Source organism: Schistocerca americana, chromosome 4 (assembly GCF_021461395.2).
Source record: "Schistocerca americana isolate TAMUIC-IGC-003095 chromosome 4, iqSchAmer2.1, whole genome shotgun sequence".
NCBI lineage: Eukaryota > Metazoa > Arthropoda > Insecta > Orthoptera > Acrididae > Schistocerca > Schistocerca americana.
The window spans coordinates 854628355-854645426 of NC_060122.1; the positions used below are offsets into that span (position 1 = coordinate 854628355).

The window sequence follows — 17072 nt, forward strand, 5'->3', positions numbered from 1 at the left end:
TTCCGAATCGCGGATCTTCCGTCTTTACAGTGGTAGAATTTAAACGTTCTGTTACCATATTGACGAGAACGCGAAAGAATCGTTGCACATGACGACTGTGACAGGACTTTTGAAGCGGCGAAAATCTAGAACAAAGGTCCAGAGACACGAATTTGTAGCAGTTTGGGAGGTGTGAGTCAATTACGAGACCATTTAAAAGTAAACTGTAAGCTATATTTAATAAATCCATGGATAAAGAAGTAGGCACGAGTACCCCAGTAACAACAACAGGGAATGTAATTGAGCCTGGCCGAAATGGACAGTCAGACAGACAAACATACAAAGCAACAACAAAACATAGCAGGAGACAAAGAAAGGGATGATGACTTCTGTGATATGTGGAGGCCATCAGCCATTAAGAAAGAAAGAGTAGACGAGGAAACTGTAGAAGGATTTGGCTATGTAACTGAGAAAGCCGAAATTGAAAGTAGTAATGTATTTGACATTCACGACTTACTGAGAACATTAATTCAACAAAATAATAACCTAGAAAAGCAAATGAAAGCACAAATTAAAGAACAGGGTAACCAAATCGGTACACAAATTAGAGCACAAAATCAACAAATTAAGGAACAGAGTAACCAAATTAGTAATCAGGGAGAACACATCAATAAGAGAGTTGATGACAAGGGCGAAGTATTAAATACAGTTATAGGCGAAGTTAAAGAAGTGAAAACCAGAATGCAAGGGGTCGAGGATAGAGTAACAACTGTAGAAAGTCAGGTCAAAGGAATTAATGAAAGATTCGACTCCAAAATTGAACAGATTCAAGAGAATGTCAAACCCCTCATTAATGAGACTATAACCGAGCGGTCTGAAGAAATTAAGTCTGAAGTATATATCGAATGCCAAACAGAAGTCTGAAATTTGAGAGAAACTGTTTGGAAGTGTGAAAAGCTGTTAGCAGAGAAAGTAGGTAATCGTAAACAGAAATGTAATAGCAACACATCCATACTCTCGGTCATATTAATGAGCTGGAAAAGAAAATACAGGTGACACCTAGTCATGTGATAACTAAAGTAGAGTATCATAAGTTACTGGAAGGGGAGGAAAAATTCGATCCTTCCAAGAAACATAATGGATGGCATCCGTTAGACGTTCTGAAAAATTGTGAAAGAGTTTTCCCCGGAAATCTGAGTGACCAAGAGAAAATAAATTTGGTAATTAGTGCTATGACCGCAGACGCCAAAAGATGGAGTGTCAATCCAGAAACTGAAAGTATGTCTTTTGATGAACTCAAACAGCAATTCATCAACGAATACTGGTCCACACAGAAGCAGGATACCTCGAACATGAATTGCATGTTTACCAGATCGAGACGATACTCGTTGATATATTCCCAGGTTGGAGATCAGGTTTGATTCTCCAATATTCTTGAAAGTGTCGTATGTATTTGATGACCTGTAGACAACTTTGCGATGTTTAGTTGTCGGTACAAAATGGTGATCAGTGTAAAATAGTTGATACCACTGAGTGTAGCGTCTGTAGAAAGAAAGACCAGGTTGGGGGTCTACAGATTGAGGGAACTGTCGGTGCAATTTAACAGTCTTTGCAAAATAACGACAGAAAGCCCCAGAAAGAAAAGGTGGATGGTGCTTTGATACCGACGGCGTTAGTAATTTGACTGGTAAATTCGATAAGAGCCCATGAGAATGCTAGATTAATTGTGGTGAGATATAGGAGCGGTGAGAACATTTGAGTATGTTGAGTGCAGGAAGGCTATCACGTTGTGTCTAGGAGGAAGACTGGGTCCGGCGATGTTGGTAAACAGGTTCTGTTAGGGTAGGAATTTTGGCGCATTGAAGCTGAGACAGCAAGAAAGCGAGCGTTAACTACACTCCTGGAAATTGAAATAAGAACACCGTGAATTCATTGTCCCAGGAAGGGGAAACTTTATTGACACATTCCTGGGGTCAGATACATCACATGATCACACTGACAGAACCACAGGCACATAGGCACAGGCAACAGAGCATGCACAATGTCGGCACTAGTACAGTGTATATCCACCTTTCGCAGCAATGCAGGCTGCTATTCTCCCATGGAGACGATCGTAGAGATGCTGGATGTAGTCCTGTGGAACGGCTTGCCATGCCATTTCCACCTGGCGCCTCAGTTGGACCAGCGTTCGTGCTGGACGTGCAGACCGCGTGAGACGACGCTTCATCCAGTCCCAAACATGCTCAATGGGTGACAGATCCGGAGATCTTGCTGGCCAGGGTAGTTGACTTACACCTTCTAGAGCACGTTGGGTGGCACGGGATACATGCGGACGTGCATTGTCCTGTTGGAACAGCAAGTTCCCTTGCCGGTCTAGGAATGGTAGAACGATGGGTTCGATGACGGTTTGGATGTACCGTGCACTATTCAGTGTCCCCTCGACGATCACCAGTGGTGTACGGCCAGTGTAGGAGATCGCTCCCCACACCATGATGCCGGGTGTTGGCCCTGTGTGCCTCGGTCGTATGCAGTCCTGATTGTGGCGCTCACCTGCACGGCGCCAAACACGCATACGACCATCATTGGCACCAAGGCAGAAGCGACTCTCATCGCTGAAGACAACACGTCTCCATTCGTCCTTCCATTCACGCCTGTCGCGACACCACTGGAGGCGGGCTGCACGATGTTGGGGCGTGAGCGGAAGACGGCCTAGCGGTGTGCGGGACCGTAGCCCAGCTTCATGGAGACGGTTGCGAATGGTCCTCGCCGATACCCCAGGAGCAACAGTGTCCCTAATTTGCTGGGAAGTGGCGGTGCGGTCCCCTACGGCACTGCGTAGGATCCTACGGCCTTGGCGTGCATCCGTGCGTCGCTGCGGTCCGGTCCCAGGTCGACGGGCACGTGCACCTTCCGCCGACCACTGGCGACAACATCGATGTACTGTGGAGACCTCACGCCCCACGTGTTGAGCAATTCGGCGGTACGTCCACCCGGCCTCCCGCATGCCCACTATACGCCCTCGCTCAAAGTCCGTCAACTGCACATACGGTTCACGTCCACGCTGTCGCGGCATGCTACCAGTGTTAAAGACTGCGATGGAGCTCCGTATGCCACGGCAAACTGGCTGACACTGACGGCGGCGGTGCACAAATGCTTCGCAGCTAGCGCCATTCGACGGCCAACACCGCGGTTCCTGGTGTGTCCGCTGTGCCGTGGGTGTGATCATTGCTTGTACAGCCCTCTCGCAGTGTCCGGAGCAAGTATGGTGGGTCTGACACACCGGTGTCAATGTGTTCTTTTTTCCATTTCCAGGAGTGTATTTCTGGGGCACTATAAAATTACGGAGAGCTGGACTTGGCCGATTTTTTTTTCACAAAGCCATGTGACGTAAGAATAACATAGAGAATGTTTTAGATGGCGATGTGTCATTCACGCTGTGGTGGGTACGTGCGGTTGAACACGTGTGTCAACACGCTCTGTGCTATTCTGCCTTCGTTGGTAAAGACAAGTGGCACCTGGCGATGCCTCGAATATGAGACTGCCGTGAACGCGCTTTGAAATGGTATGACAGTGTAATCGTGACGGAATCGAGGCATGCAACTTTCACCGGAGTCGATGACGCAGGCTCAGGGACTGTGACGGAGTGCGCGGGACCCGAGCTGCGGCTGCCTCACTGTCGTGCTCGGCCCTAAACGGAGGTCCGTGAGTGCTTTGACAGTCAACAACCGCGTCGACCGTACGTGCGATCGCTTCATCATCGGTGTCTAGCGGATAGGAATTTGTCAGGTGTTACGTGTGAATGGGGGTGCCGCCACCTCATCCTCCGGAAGCCGAGCAGGGGACTGTGTGCGGTTTGACATCTGACTGATGCGTCACTTATCGCTACCTAGGGGGCGGTGGACTGTGCTTGCGTGCGTTGATTGCATTACTCCGCGAGTGGCTCTGTAGGTCGTGCTATGAGCTATTTGGACAGTTTACAAGTACTGAGCGTGTCTACACATCAGTGTGAAGAATTATTTAGGAGCAGTTTGCTATTGTGTACTGAAATTACAAGTTGGTTGCGTGTCTGTTGGCTGTGCAACATGGCCCCAGGCACATCAGGGTTGATCTTTTGTGTCAGTGTGATGGATATAGTCTATCGTTAAATAAGACTTGGTTTATGTCAGGAAACGGACAACAGTGTCCTCTGCTGGTGGTACTGAGTACTACACCTCGTGGGGAACACACTGTTTGCCGCAATTATGGATAACTGTACTTGCATCAATAGCTGTGTCACGGTGGCGTCCTTTGGCGGCGACGAAATGTACTAATTCAGTTGGGGTCTGGAGCTCGTGGTGAATCACTAGGTGGTAGATTACGGTACTTCCATCATCACCTGACGTCACTGCAGCATCCTCTAGTGGCATCGATATGAACTCAGTCAGTTGGCCTCTGGACGCAGTGGCGAATACATTGGGTGGTGGTGCTGCCTCTAATTGTTTAAATAAAGGCTGGTGTATGATTTCGACAGTTGACGATTAGCAAGCAGAGCCTTTTAGAAGGATTATTATTTTGACAATTTAGGAGTTGTTTAGCTATCTGTACGTAAATGTATTGCATTATTTACGAGTGATTCGCATGTCTGTAGGCTGTGCAATGCGTTATTTCTGACGGTTTACAATTAGCAAGAGTGTGTGTAGAGCCTTATACATGAGTTAATGTAGGAGTAGTTTGCAGGTCTGTATGCTGTGGGGCATGTCAGAGCTTGTGTTCTGTGATACGTATACTCCATCCCTAAATAAAATGCTCCCAAATAAATAAAGTACATTCCTTCCTCTCTCCATCAGCCTAGCGCGGGCTGAGTCTTTTTACCAGCAACCCCTAGGAAGAGGTTGCGTCCTGTAGGCTTAGGGTAGTGGTGGTGGGCTTCGTTTGCAACAATTTTCTTAGGTTGGTAGCGAAAGGGCAAGCGACCTTTCTTTAGTGCTAGAATTCAAACTCGGCGCCGGTTCCTAGGAAGAGGTGGCGGTCTGGTTCTGGAAAAGTAGTTGAAACTAGGTAGTTGAAAGTATAGTGAACGCCTTTTCTTACCTGCATGAAAAGTAGTTGAAAATAGGTAGTTGAAAGCTAGCGAAGCCCTTTTCCTAAGTACATGAGACAGAAGTTCAAAATGGTTCAAATGGCTCTACTTAAACCTAACTAACCTAAGGACAGCACACACATCCATGCCCGAGGCAGGATTCGAACCTGCGACCGTAGCGGTCGCGCGGTTCCAGACTGTAGCGCCTAGAACCGCTCGGCCACTCCGGCCGGCTGAGAGAGGAGGCACTGCAGCACCTCTCTCTCTCTCTCTCTCTCTCTCTCTCTCTCTCTCTCTCTCTCTCTCTCTCTCTCTCTCTTTCAGTGCTTGACTGCAGGTGGGGTAAACTACGATCTAGGATTATGTAATGGGAGCATGCTCTAGCTGTGTCATGGACCATGCGGATTGAATAACGGTATTCGAGTCATAGTTTAGTTAGAATATTTACAGAAGACTATGTACGGCGCGTGTATTGAGGTGGCGGCCGAGGGTGTGTGACGTAAGCGGTCAGACGCCAGCGGGCCGGTGGCGCGGCGCGAAAGAGAGCGGACGATCTTGTGTCATCAACCGACGTCACGGTAGCGTCCTCTGGTGGCCACGATATGAACTAAGCCAGTTGGGCTCTGGAGCTGGTGGTGGATACACTGGGTGCAGCCATTTTGAATGACGGTACTTGCATCACGATCTGACGTCAGAGTGGCGCCCTTTGCTGGCGTAGATCTGAACTAAGCCAGTTGGACTCCAGTCACAGTGGAGAACACATGTGCTTGAAATTGTTTAAGTAATAAAGTCCTTTTTTCCCGCCAGTTTCTTAGGTGTGACGCATTATTATGTAGGAATTAGAACTTCGCGTCATTTGGGGGGGGGGGGGGTGGAGGTTAGGTTAGTGGAGGTAGGCAAAGTGTCCTATCTTCCCGCCAAAATCGGTCATCTTGATTGACATCACGGCTGCCAAGACCTACTTTGAGGTGACGTCATCTTTTTTGGGGGGAGGCTGTCTACGACGTCACAGCTGTCATCTTGGATGACATCATGCCCTGTTGCCAAGTCTACATGACATCATCTTTGATGATGTCGTCATCAACATCTTGGATACATCTGGCAACAATGGAATGTGGGGGCGACACATACATTGCTCTACTACTAGTCTGATGAAAGAAAGAGACTTCATTCTGAAAGGATGAAATAAATTTGGACAGAAAGCCAACCATTAAAAGCGACATTGGTTGAGTGTACCTAGCATGGTCCTGTTGGGCCCATATGTGAATAATTGAAAAAAAATATTTTTATAGAAAATAACAGGGAAAGTAATTATTCGAATCCAGTAAACGTCTAGTTGCTAAACCAGTAACTGGGACGGACTCTACAGAGAGTACATGAGGAGGCAGGAAGTAACGCTAAATCACACAGCAGCCCACAGAGCGCGCCGAGTGAGACCGTCGGCCCTTACACACATTTTACCCGAGATTTCTGTGTTGGTTACGAGCGTAAAGATTTTCAATTTATGAGTTAAGTGTGTTTATTTGTGTCAGATGTTCAAAAATGGTTCAAATAGCTCTGAGCGTTATGGGACTTAACTTCTGAGGTCATCAGTCCCCTAGAACTTAGAACTACTTAAGCCTAACTAACCTAAGGACATCACACACACCCATTCCGGAGGCAGGATTCGAACCTGCGACCGTAGCGGTCGCGCGGTTCCAGACTGTAGCTGTGTCAGATGTGTATTATTGTAAAGTTTGCAGTGCATAATTACAATTTGATGGCACTCCGATTTTTTGGTTAATATTAATGGCTACTAGTAGTTCTATCAGAAAGCCCTCTTTATCAGTTTGCTGCATGATATTGCTTCCGACTCCAAGGGACGTCATCCTAAACTATTTAAATACCTGCTTACGGTAGTAACTTACGGCCGTACTAACTACATCTTAGCTCCCTCGGTGAAACGGATCTGTCCAGTGCATCAGTACAGCTCCAAATTCACTTCTGACGGGCTAAGAGCTTGTCTCTTTTTTCAGAGATATCACATCTCCTTCCTTTTTGCTTAATGCTACAAGCTTGGACTTGTCCCATTTTCGATGCCTCTGGTCAAGATGAGTTGAGTCACACTTGCCAGTTAGTGTTTTATTCTTTGTAAGGGAGTCATCGGAGAAAACTGCTTTTGTAAGCCAGAAATGTCTGGTCGTAAACCTTCCGGCAGACGAAAGTAGACACTTCGTTCTTAGTAGGGATCGACTCACTGCTCTCTGTGCTTTGACTGCTGCTTCATTTCCGGCTTGGACTGATGTGTCAGCCACAGTACCATACCGGTGGACAAACTCAGTGGGATTATTTTTGAACAATTGGAAAACGTTTAGTAGTTAGCTGTCAAAGTAACTTATCTTCAGCTCCAAAAGTGTTGCATGTTCTCAGACAAGTGCAGATCAACAAACTGTATTAAGAGGACCATCACACACGCATGCAAAACAGTGCGCGGCAGCACGTTTTTTACCTAGCACACGATGTACCAGGCGTAACCATGGCGATAATTACAGGCGAAATACATCAGCACGTGATTAAAACTAGAAAATAATGATATGTCCCTTATATTAATAAGAATTCTTTCTTTACAGGATGTAGTTATTGTAAGTCAAAGACAAAAATTCTCAGCCAGACTATGATGGGAGAGTCTAAATACGTGTCCTTAAGGAGATGAGAATGGAGAACGTCTGGAGGCAGGCGTGAAGTCGCCGTCTGTGGCTCCGGCTGGACTGGACCTCTGTCTTCCGCAGCAACCCCCCACTGGCTGTGTATGCTGAGGAGCAGTCTTGGGTCACCTCTGTGAGCTCCACGTAAAACTCCCCATGTCGTGCCTGATGTCTGCCATGAAGCATCGCACTAACGTCTCCCTCCTGCACTGCTCTGCAAAGTTTTAGGTAGGTGTGTCCATACATCTACTTGTCCAGCTCACATTCTCCATCTCGCCAACAAATCGTTTAACAATAAGTGCATCTTTTTTACTGATAATACACTCTCTGAGGCTAGACGAGTACATTCCAGGCTGCTCTGGAAGGATTTATACTTTGAGCTAGGCTGAAGTTCAGAACCTATGGAACCCGTGTTATGGCTTTACGTGGTTTTGCTCATGGACTGCTCGTCCGACCATCCGTGCTCTCCGACTTTACAGATTATCTGTCCAAGAGTGACTTATATTTGCTGCGTACCGAGTCGAGAAGTCGAAGTACCTTGAACAGATGGGAATTTCAGAGAACGTTATCGCCATGACAACAATGGAAACCGTCTGTACTGAGGGCAGCTGGGGTGACGTGTGGTCTTGTGTTATCGTGTTAAAGGATAACGTCCCGGAGATCTCGAAGGTAGGCTACCACGGGCAGTGCATCAGCTGCTGTCAAATGACGGGCTCCATACTGTGCACCAAAGGGCACCCCACACAATGGCGGCGGGTGCCAGGCGGGCGTGACAGTGACGAGTGACACCTGGGAAGCTTTTTTCCTCGGAGCCTCCACGCTGGCAGTTATCCACTCTGATGCTATACTCACGACGGGGACTCGTCTGTAAGGATACAACACGGTGCCTCTCCCCTGTCCGGTCTCATTGCCATTTTCACGTTGTCGACATTTCATTGCTTAGCAGTGTCGATGCAGACAGAAACAATAACAGCTTGTCTGAGCAGTCAGTGTGCAGACCTGCAGGTGACGGGGAAACGTTCCGCAGGAGCTTACAAGCTGGATGCGACGTGCGAGAACCTGGAGCGGCTGTCGGCGGCGGCGCCGGCCGTGGCGCGCCTGCTGCAGCTGCAGAGCCCCGCGGAGGAGAGGGAGAGGGGCTGCGCCGGCGCTCTGGAGCAGGTCCGCGAGTTCTCTGAGAGAGCGGCCGACGAGTTCTCCGTCCAGCAGTGGTGCCTCATCGCAGACCACCTGGCCGGCTCCTGCTCTGTGCTGGGGTGCGTACGCCACTTGAGGCCACTTCCATTAATTGTACACCTGATCCCCTCTTCCTCTTCTTCAGTTTACTCTGTACACTATTTACTTTCGCTATCTTCCGAGATAAACATTGTAAGTGGCGTAGGTAAAGGAAAGGTGGACTTAAGTGGTGTTTATGAAATGAGTGGAGCCGTGAGCTATATCCGGATGGCTAAAAGAGCCACACGCAAATGGAAATGCTATCTGACATTAAAATCAAAGTACAAGATTGGGTCGCGACTAACTCTAGCCAAACGACAAGTAAGAGGTTCGACAGAGTTGGAAAATTAATTAATTTAATGATAAGAAAAAAATTTATAAAAGAACATTCATTGTAATGTCACTCGTAAAAATGGGATGTAATTATTAATATGATCCAGGGATTGTTCACATGAAACAAATATTAAAATACAGTAAAAAGTGTATGAACACTTGGTGTGACGTCATAAGCGAGTGACTGCGTGTGAGATCGCTCTCTAAGTTTTTCATATATTTTTAGGTTTCAGATAGATATTTTAACGGTTTTTGTGATAATATTTACTATATAAGTGACTTTTAGTGGTTTCTTCATTCATCTCTGCCTTTCTTGTGTTGTGACCTGATATTTGTGTTTCGTATCGAGCAACGTAACCTCTTACCTGTGTTTACATTCCGCGCTGACCAGTTGCAGCTGTAGCGGCGCTTCGAAAGCTAAGTACTAATTAATTGTTTGTGTATAGTGGTTTATTTAGGAACTTCAGTAGTCTTCAACCGGAGTTTTTTGTGTTCTCTGGTGAAATAATTTCAGAAGAAACTTTTGGGAACTGTTTTCAGCTTTGTTACTGTGTCATTAGACGTTTGATTCTCTCTCTGTATTAGTCTTTTGTTTTATTCACATTTGTTGTTTATTAATACTGTTAATAATAGTAGTTACTTCCCTTGTAGAGTAAGTTTGTGTTTATTGTAGTCAGGTTTTTAACATCTTCTTATTGTAGTAGCGGAACTTAGAAAAAGTAAAATTTTACCTTGAGTGAGAAGTGTGGGCTTTGCCGTAGGTTCGTGTGTAGTGGATTGCGGTGTGAGACTTGTTCGAAGTATTTTCACTGGGGGGAATGCAGTGGGGAAGCCAGTGGGCATTCTGGTGAGATCCTCTCCTGGATCTGCAAGTTATGTAGCAAGAGTAAGTTGATAGAAGAGCAGGAGCGTAAGATCTGTGCCCTTCAGGTGCAGTTGAAAAAAGCACAGGAGGAGCTAGATAGGATGAGGAGGGAGGAGGGGGTTGGGGAATGGGAGCTGTCTGTTGGCAAGAGATCTGCTAGGAGAAGAAGATTTTCAGATAGTTTTACTATTGGTGTTTACAACAGATATGACCAACTGTCAGAGTCTAGTGGAGTGGAATCTCTAGTAGCTGTAGATGTAGGAAATACGCAGCAGACCTCAGTAGTTACGGTGGCTAGAACAGTTGCAAAGTCGAAGAGGAAGAAGAAGGTTCTGCTGTTAGGTAGTTCTCATGGCAGAGGTGTAAGCCAGCAGTTGCAGGAAGTGCTGGGGAGTGAGTACCAGGTCACCAGCATTGTGAAGCCTAATGCAGGATTGGCTCAGGTGACTGTTAACATAGGGGGGTTATGTAGGGATTTTACTAAAGAGGATCAGGTAGTGATTGTGGGTGGGGCTGGTAATAGTATTGATAGGGATGGGGAGTATGACATAGATAGTGACCTGGAAAAGATAGCCACTCAGACTGGCAACACGAATGTGCATTTCATGGAACTGTTTCAGCGTCACGACCGGCCTCATCTTGATACAGCCGTCAGGCGTAATAACATGAGACTTGGGGGTGCGCTGATGACAGAAGGCATAGGTCACATTTCAGTGGTGTCGGTGGAGTCTATCAGCAGGACGGGTTTCACTAGACATGGCCTGCACCTCAACAGGTATGGGAAGGGGAGGTTGGCAAAGCTTGTAGGTGATAGCATAGGTGGGGTTGGTGGGATCACTCATGGGAAAATTCCTGCAGTAGTGGGTGTTAGAGCTGCACCTTTTTTACATTGAAGTCAACTGATAGATATTCCTGCTTAAGGGAAGTCTCTCTAACAAAGGAACCACTTTTGACAAAGCTTAGGTATCCGAGTAATGAGGGAATTAGTATATTTCATCAAAATATACAAAGTATTAGAGATGAAGTTAGTGACCTGCTTATAGATGTTGACTCTGAAATTATTGGTATATCTGAACGCTTCTTAAATAAGGAGATAATTCAGAGGCTTCCTTTACCAGGATACAGGTTGGCTGGCAGCTTTTCGAGGAGCTCTTTGCGGTGTGGGGGAGTAGCCATGTATGTGAAAAACGGCATCCCATTTGAGTCAATTGATGTTTCAAAGTACTGCACTGAAAAGGTGTTTGAATGTTGTGCAGGTGTGGTTAAATTTAACGGAGCTAAACTTGTAACTGTTGTTGTTTATAGATCCCCAGACTCCGATTTCACAACATTTTTGTTAAAGCTAGAGGAGGTTCTTGGCTCATTTTATAGGAAATACAAAAAGTTAATTATTTGTGGTGACTTCAATATTAATTGTATAAGTGATTGTGCAAGGAAGAGGATGCTGGTAGACCTCCTTAATTCATATAATATTATGCAAACCGAATTCTTTCCAACGAGAGTGCAAGGGAACAGTAGAACAACCATAGACAACATTTTTGTTCATTCCTCATTACTAGAAGGGCATTCTGTTAGCAAAAAGGTGAATGGCCTTTCAGATCATGATGCACAAATTTTAACTCTAAAAGATTTTTGTGCTGCAACACGTTTTAAATATAGTCATCAGCTGTTTAGTAAAGCTGATCCAGTTGTTGTAGAGACCTTTGTAAATCTCATCAAGGAACAAGAGTGGCAAGATGTTTATAGCGCTGATACAGTAGACGATAAATATAATGCTTTTCTCAAGACTTTTCTCGTGCTCTTTGAAAGTTCCTTTTCGTTAGAACGTTCAAAACAGGGTACTAGCACAAACAGGCAGCCTGGGTGGCTGACTAGAGGGATAAGAATACCTTGTAGAACAAAGTGGCAATTATATCAAAACGTTAGAAACAGTCAAAATATAAATGCAGCAGCCCATTACAAACAGTATTGTAAGGTGCTTAAAAATGTTATTAGGAAGGCAAAAAGTATGTGGTATGCAGATAGAATAGCTTAGTCTCAGGATAAAATTAAAACCATATGGTCAGTCGTAAAGGAAGTGGCTGGTCTGCAGAGACAGGTCGAGGATATAGAATCAGTGGGAATGTCCGTGTTACTGATAAGTAGCATATATGTACAGAATTTAATAATCACTTTCTGAATATAGCAGGTGAACTAAATAGAAATCTAGTCCCAACAGGGAATCATATAGCGCTCTTAGAAAAAAGTGTTCCGAGACTGTTACCTGAAATACTCCTCCATGATACTGACAAGAGGGAGATTGAGTTAATAATTAAATCACTAAAGACCAAGAACTCTCATGGATATGACGGGGTATCTAGCAGAATACTGAAGTATTGTTCTATGTATGTTAGCCCAGTACTTAGCCATATTTGTAACTTTTCCTTTAGGAGTGGGCAGTTTCCTGACCGATTAAAGTACTCGGTAATGAAGCCACTTTATAAAAAGGGAGACAGGGATAATGTTGTCAATTACAGACCTATTTCTATGCCATCGGTGTTTGCTAAAGTTATCGAGAAGGTTGTATATAGAAGGTTACTGGAGCATTTAAATTCACATAGTTTGCTGTCAAATGTTCAGTTTGGTTTTAGAAATGGTTTAACAACTGAAAATGCTATATTCTCTTTTCTCTGTGAGGTTTTGGACGGATTAAATAAAAGGTTGCGAACGCTAGGTGTTTTCTTTGATTTAACGAAGGCTTTTGACTGCGTTGACCACAAAATATTACTGCAGAAGTTGGACCATTATGGAGTAAGGGGAGTAGCTCACAATTGGTTCGCCTCTTACTTTAAGAACAGAAAGCAGAAGGTAATTCTCCGCAATATTGAGAGTGGTAGTGATGTTCAGTCCCAATGAGGCACTGTTAAGTGGGGCATTTCCCAAGGGTCGGTGCTGGGGCCACTGCTGTTTCTTATTTATATAAATGATATGCCTTCTAGTATTACAGGTGGTTCAAAAATATTTCTGTTTGCTGATGACACCAGCTTGATAGTGAAGGATCTTGTGTGTAATATTGAAACAGTATCAAATAATGTAGTTCATGAAATAAGTTTGTGGCTTGTGGAAAATAATTTGATGCTAAATCACAGTAAGACTTAGTTTTTGAAGTTTCTAACTCACAATTCAACAAGAACCGGTATTTTGATCAGACAGAATGGGCATATTATAAGCGAGACGGAACAGTTCAAGTTCCTAGATGTTCGGATAGATACTAAGCTGTTGTGGAAAGCCCATATTCAGGATCTTGTTCAGAAACTAAATGCTGCTTTATTTACCATTAGAACAGTATCTGAAATAAGTGACATTTCAACACGAAAATTAGTCTACTTCGCATATTTTCATACGCATATGTCGTATGGTATTATTTTTGGGGGTAATTCTTCTGATTCAAAAAGGGTAATTTTGGCTCAAAAACGGGCTGTTCGAGCTATACGTGGTGTAAGTTCGAGAACCTCTTGTCGACCCATATTCAATAGTCTGGGAATTCTGACATTGCCCTCACAGTATATATTTTCTTTAATGTCGTTTGTTGTTAGCAATATTAGCCCATTCCCAAGAGTTAGCAGCTTTCACTCGTTTAATACTAGGCAGAAATCCAATCTGCATGTGGAATGCACTTCCTTGACTCTTGTGCAGAAAGGAGTGTAGTATTCTGCTGCATCCATTTTCAATAAGCTACCACAAGAACTCAAAAATCTTAGCAGTAGCCCAAACTCTTTTAAGTCTAAACTGAAGAGTTTCCTCATGGCTCACTCCTTCTATTCTGTCGAGGAGCTCCTGGAAGAGCTAAAAAATGAAGCAAATTCCAGTGTTACAGTGTTGATTTTCTTTATTTAAATTTACGATTTGTCACCTGAATATGTTTTTCTATATTTCATTTTATCTGTTTCTAATATCGTGTTATAATTTCATGTATTGACTCGTTCCATGACCATGGAGACTTCTCCTTGATTTGGTCCCACGGAACAATAAATAAAATAAATAACTAACAAGAGCAGCTTGCAGCAACACTCCTGAAAACAAGAGCTATTCTAAAGAATTTGTTGTAAGTAAAAAGGGCACATTAATTATTGGACCTGTGCGCATGGAAAACGTATGGATGGGCTAACAAGGAAGCTACAAGGTCAATGGCATAGGTAAAGGAGACGTAACATCGGTACAGTGGATAAGACTTGAAACAAAATTATTTATTTCTTAAGACATTGATATAAGACATCTATATAACTGCTGTTGCCTGGTAACTACGAACAACTGCTTGTGAAACGCTACACAATTCACAACATAATCTCTTAATGTAGAATCGCAGTCGTTATTAGAGAGAGTCGGGAAAGGCTTAATACTCGCATTGAGACCCACATTCACTCAGAAAACATCAAGGACGACACCAACACCAACATGCAACGAAGCTAGCAGGTTTCTTCCGCCGTGTTGAGAAATGATTAAATAAAAGAGTAAATCTGAATATCACGGTTACATTCAAAATTGAACCTCGGTTTGGAGAAACGGCCTCAACGAGGACCACACATACACGCTTATGCGCTTAACATTAAATCACAAACTAAAAATACAATTGAATAATCCGGACAGGATATGTTCAATATTCCAAAATCAGAGCAATAAGTAAACTCTAGGGCAGAGGCAGGGGGCCACAGAAAAGTAAGCCTCACAGTTAACTCGTGTGCCCATGTCGTTCGCGGAGACACAGTTTCTACGTACCGTGGCCAAATTTTACTAACATTAAACCACGCAGCCGCGAACAATTAACATTTTACACGGGACACATTTGAATAGACAAAGGGTAATGGCAGAGGGCTAACAAAGTCTAATATTAACCCACGTGGATGCTTTCCAACGGACATATAGTAATGAAACAAAGAAAATTCACAAAGAGGCAAAAATTGTCGAGATTCGGAAAAGATTAGAATGTATACACACGCAGTCGCAGGCACACAAACATTAACACAGAACAGATGGCGCACTTCCTACGTGAGATCGCTTCAACATATGCAACACCTTTCTGCTACGTTCTCCTTACAGACCACAGTCTGCATTAGGAATCAAACTGAAAGTCTGCAAAAACCATGCATTCCTTGCTGCGACCCAACATAACAATCTTTATAAGAGAAAACGAAGAAAGTGTCTTTTTGCTGGGTAGCATGGGACCATGGAAACAGCACCTGCCGTAAAATGCCTAGGAGTAACTATCCAGGACGACCTTAGGTGGAATGACCACATAAAACAAATCGTGGGAAATGCAGCTGCCATATTCAGTTTCATAGAAAGAATCTTAAAGAAATGTAACTCATCCATGAAGGAAGTGGCTTATAAGGCACTTGTTCGACCGTTTCTTGATGATTGTTCATCTATAAGAGATCGCTACAGGATAGGACTGGTAGAAGAGAAGGTAAGATCCAACTAAAAGCGACATGTTACTTCACGGTATCTTTTAATTCGCACCAGGGCGTTACGGAGATGCTCAACAAACTCCAGTGGCAGACGTTACAAGAGAGGTATTGTACATCTTGGAGAGATTTGCTACTGACATTTCCATAGAGCACTTCCTGGGAAGAGTGGGACAACATATTACCTCCTCCCACATACGTCTCGCGTAATGACTTCGAAGAGAAAATTCGAGAAATTAGAGCCAATGCAGAGGTCTACCGACAATCATTCTTCCCACGCGCTCTTCGCGAGTGGAAGGGTTGGAGGGCTCAGCTAGTGGTACAAAAAGTACCCTCCGCCACACACCACTCCGCTTGCGGAGTATGATGTAGATGTAGATGTAGCAGCCAAGGGATTGTGTAGTGATTCTCACTTACTTTAGTGTACTATCCCCCTGCATGCTGTCACCTCGTTATTGTGGTACAGTGTCATGTGTGAATGGGAATAAGAGTGGCTGGAAGTGATCGATAATAAACTGCGTCTAGCGAAGTCCACAACGCGGCCATGGTGTCATCCTTTTCGCCCACGAAGATGGGATGACGTTCTCCTGACTGGTCCTCACGTACGCCACAGGCCTCTCACTCTGACGAAAGGATTCATTCTCTGGCGAGAGGCCCCCCCCTCCCCCTCCAGCACTACGTGTGGTGCTCGTGCTGTTCTCATCTCTGTGCGCCACATTTTTCTAGACTGTGTTGTATTTTCGGACAAGAGGGAAACGGCAGATTTGCCGGCAGATACGCCCTTTATATTAAGTGACGTTCAACCAAATTTGATGTGGCCTTTAAGATTTTGTGGTGTGTCCTACTCGATTCCGAAAAGTTTAGGGAGACGTTTTTAATGTGTTAACAGGGTGACTGTCTCAGCTATGTGTTTTTGTAAGTAATCAGTCAGTTACATTTCACTTTTTCTTTAGGCTGTTATATCGTTTTACATCTGTTTCATTACCAGGTGTAGCACCCTCCACCTTTTCTCAGTTGTCTTCAACCATGCGAGATAGGGTGATTATGTGGCTCAGTGCGCGTGAGGCGGAAGTGAGCGCACGAGCGTCCTTTTGTAGACTTCCTCCTCACTGTGTGCAACAGTTTTAGAGTTGTTATCCACATTCGCTTGTTTTAATGAGTGTAAGGACGCTGATAAAGGCGTCCACAAGCCACACACACACACACACACACACACACACACATACACACACAGACAAGTTAGAACATGCAAATGTTAAACCTCTTCATAAGAACGGTGATAATACAGAATTAAAGAATTATCATCAAATTTCGTTACTGACATCGTTTTTGCAAAATTTTCGAAAAACTAATGTACTCGCACACTAAACTGGAAACAATTTTGTTACACTTTCGAATCCAGGAGGGTTGCCTATTTATACATTCGCTCATCATACATTACAAACCTTAAATAATAATATATCGCCAGGTGGTATTTCTTTCCAAGGCATTTGATT

At 44.4% G+C, this 17072-nt stretch overlaps 1 protein-coding gene across 1 annotated transcript in view; it reads left to right on the plus strand.

Annotated features, from left to right (window-relative positions):
- LOC124613170 overlaps window positions 1-17072 on the plus strand; it is a 157284-nt gene that overhangs the window by 13004 nt on the left and 127208 nt on the right. The window contains exon 2 of the mRNA XM_047141798.1: window positions 8750-8978. Coding sequence (XP_046997754.1) covers window positions 8750-8978 — 229 coding nt within the window. The remainder of the gene's footprint in view (window positions 1-8749; window positions 8979-17072) is intronic.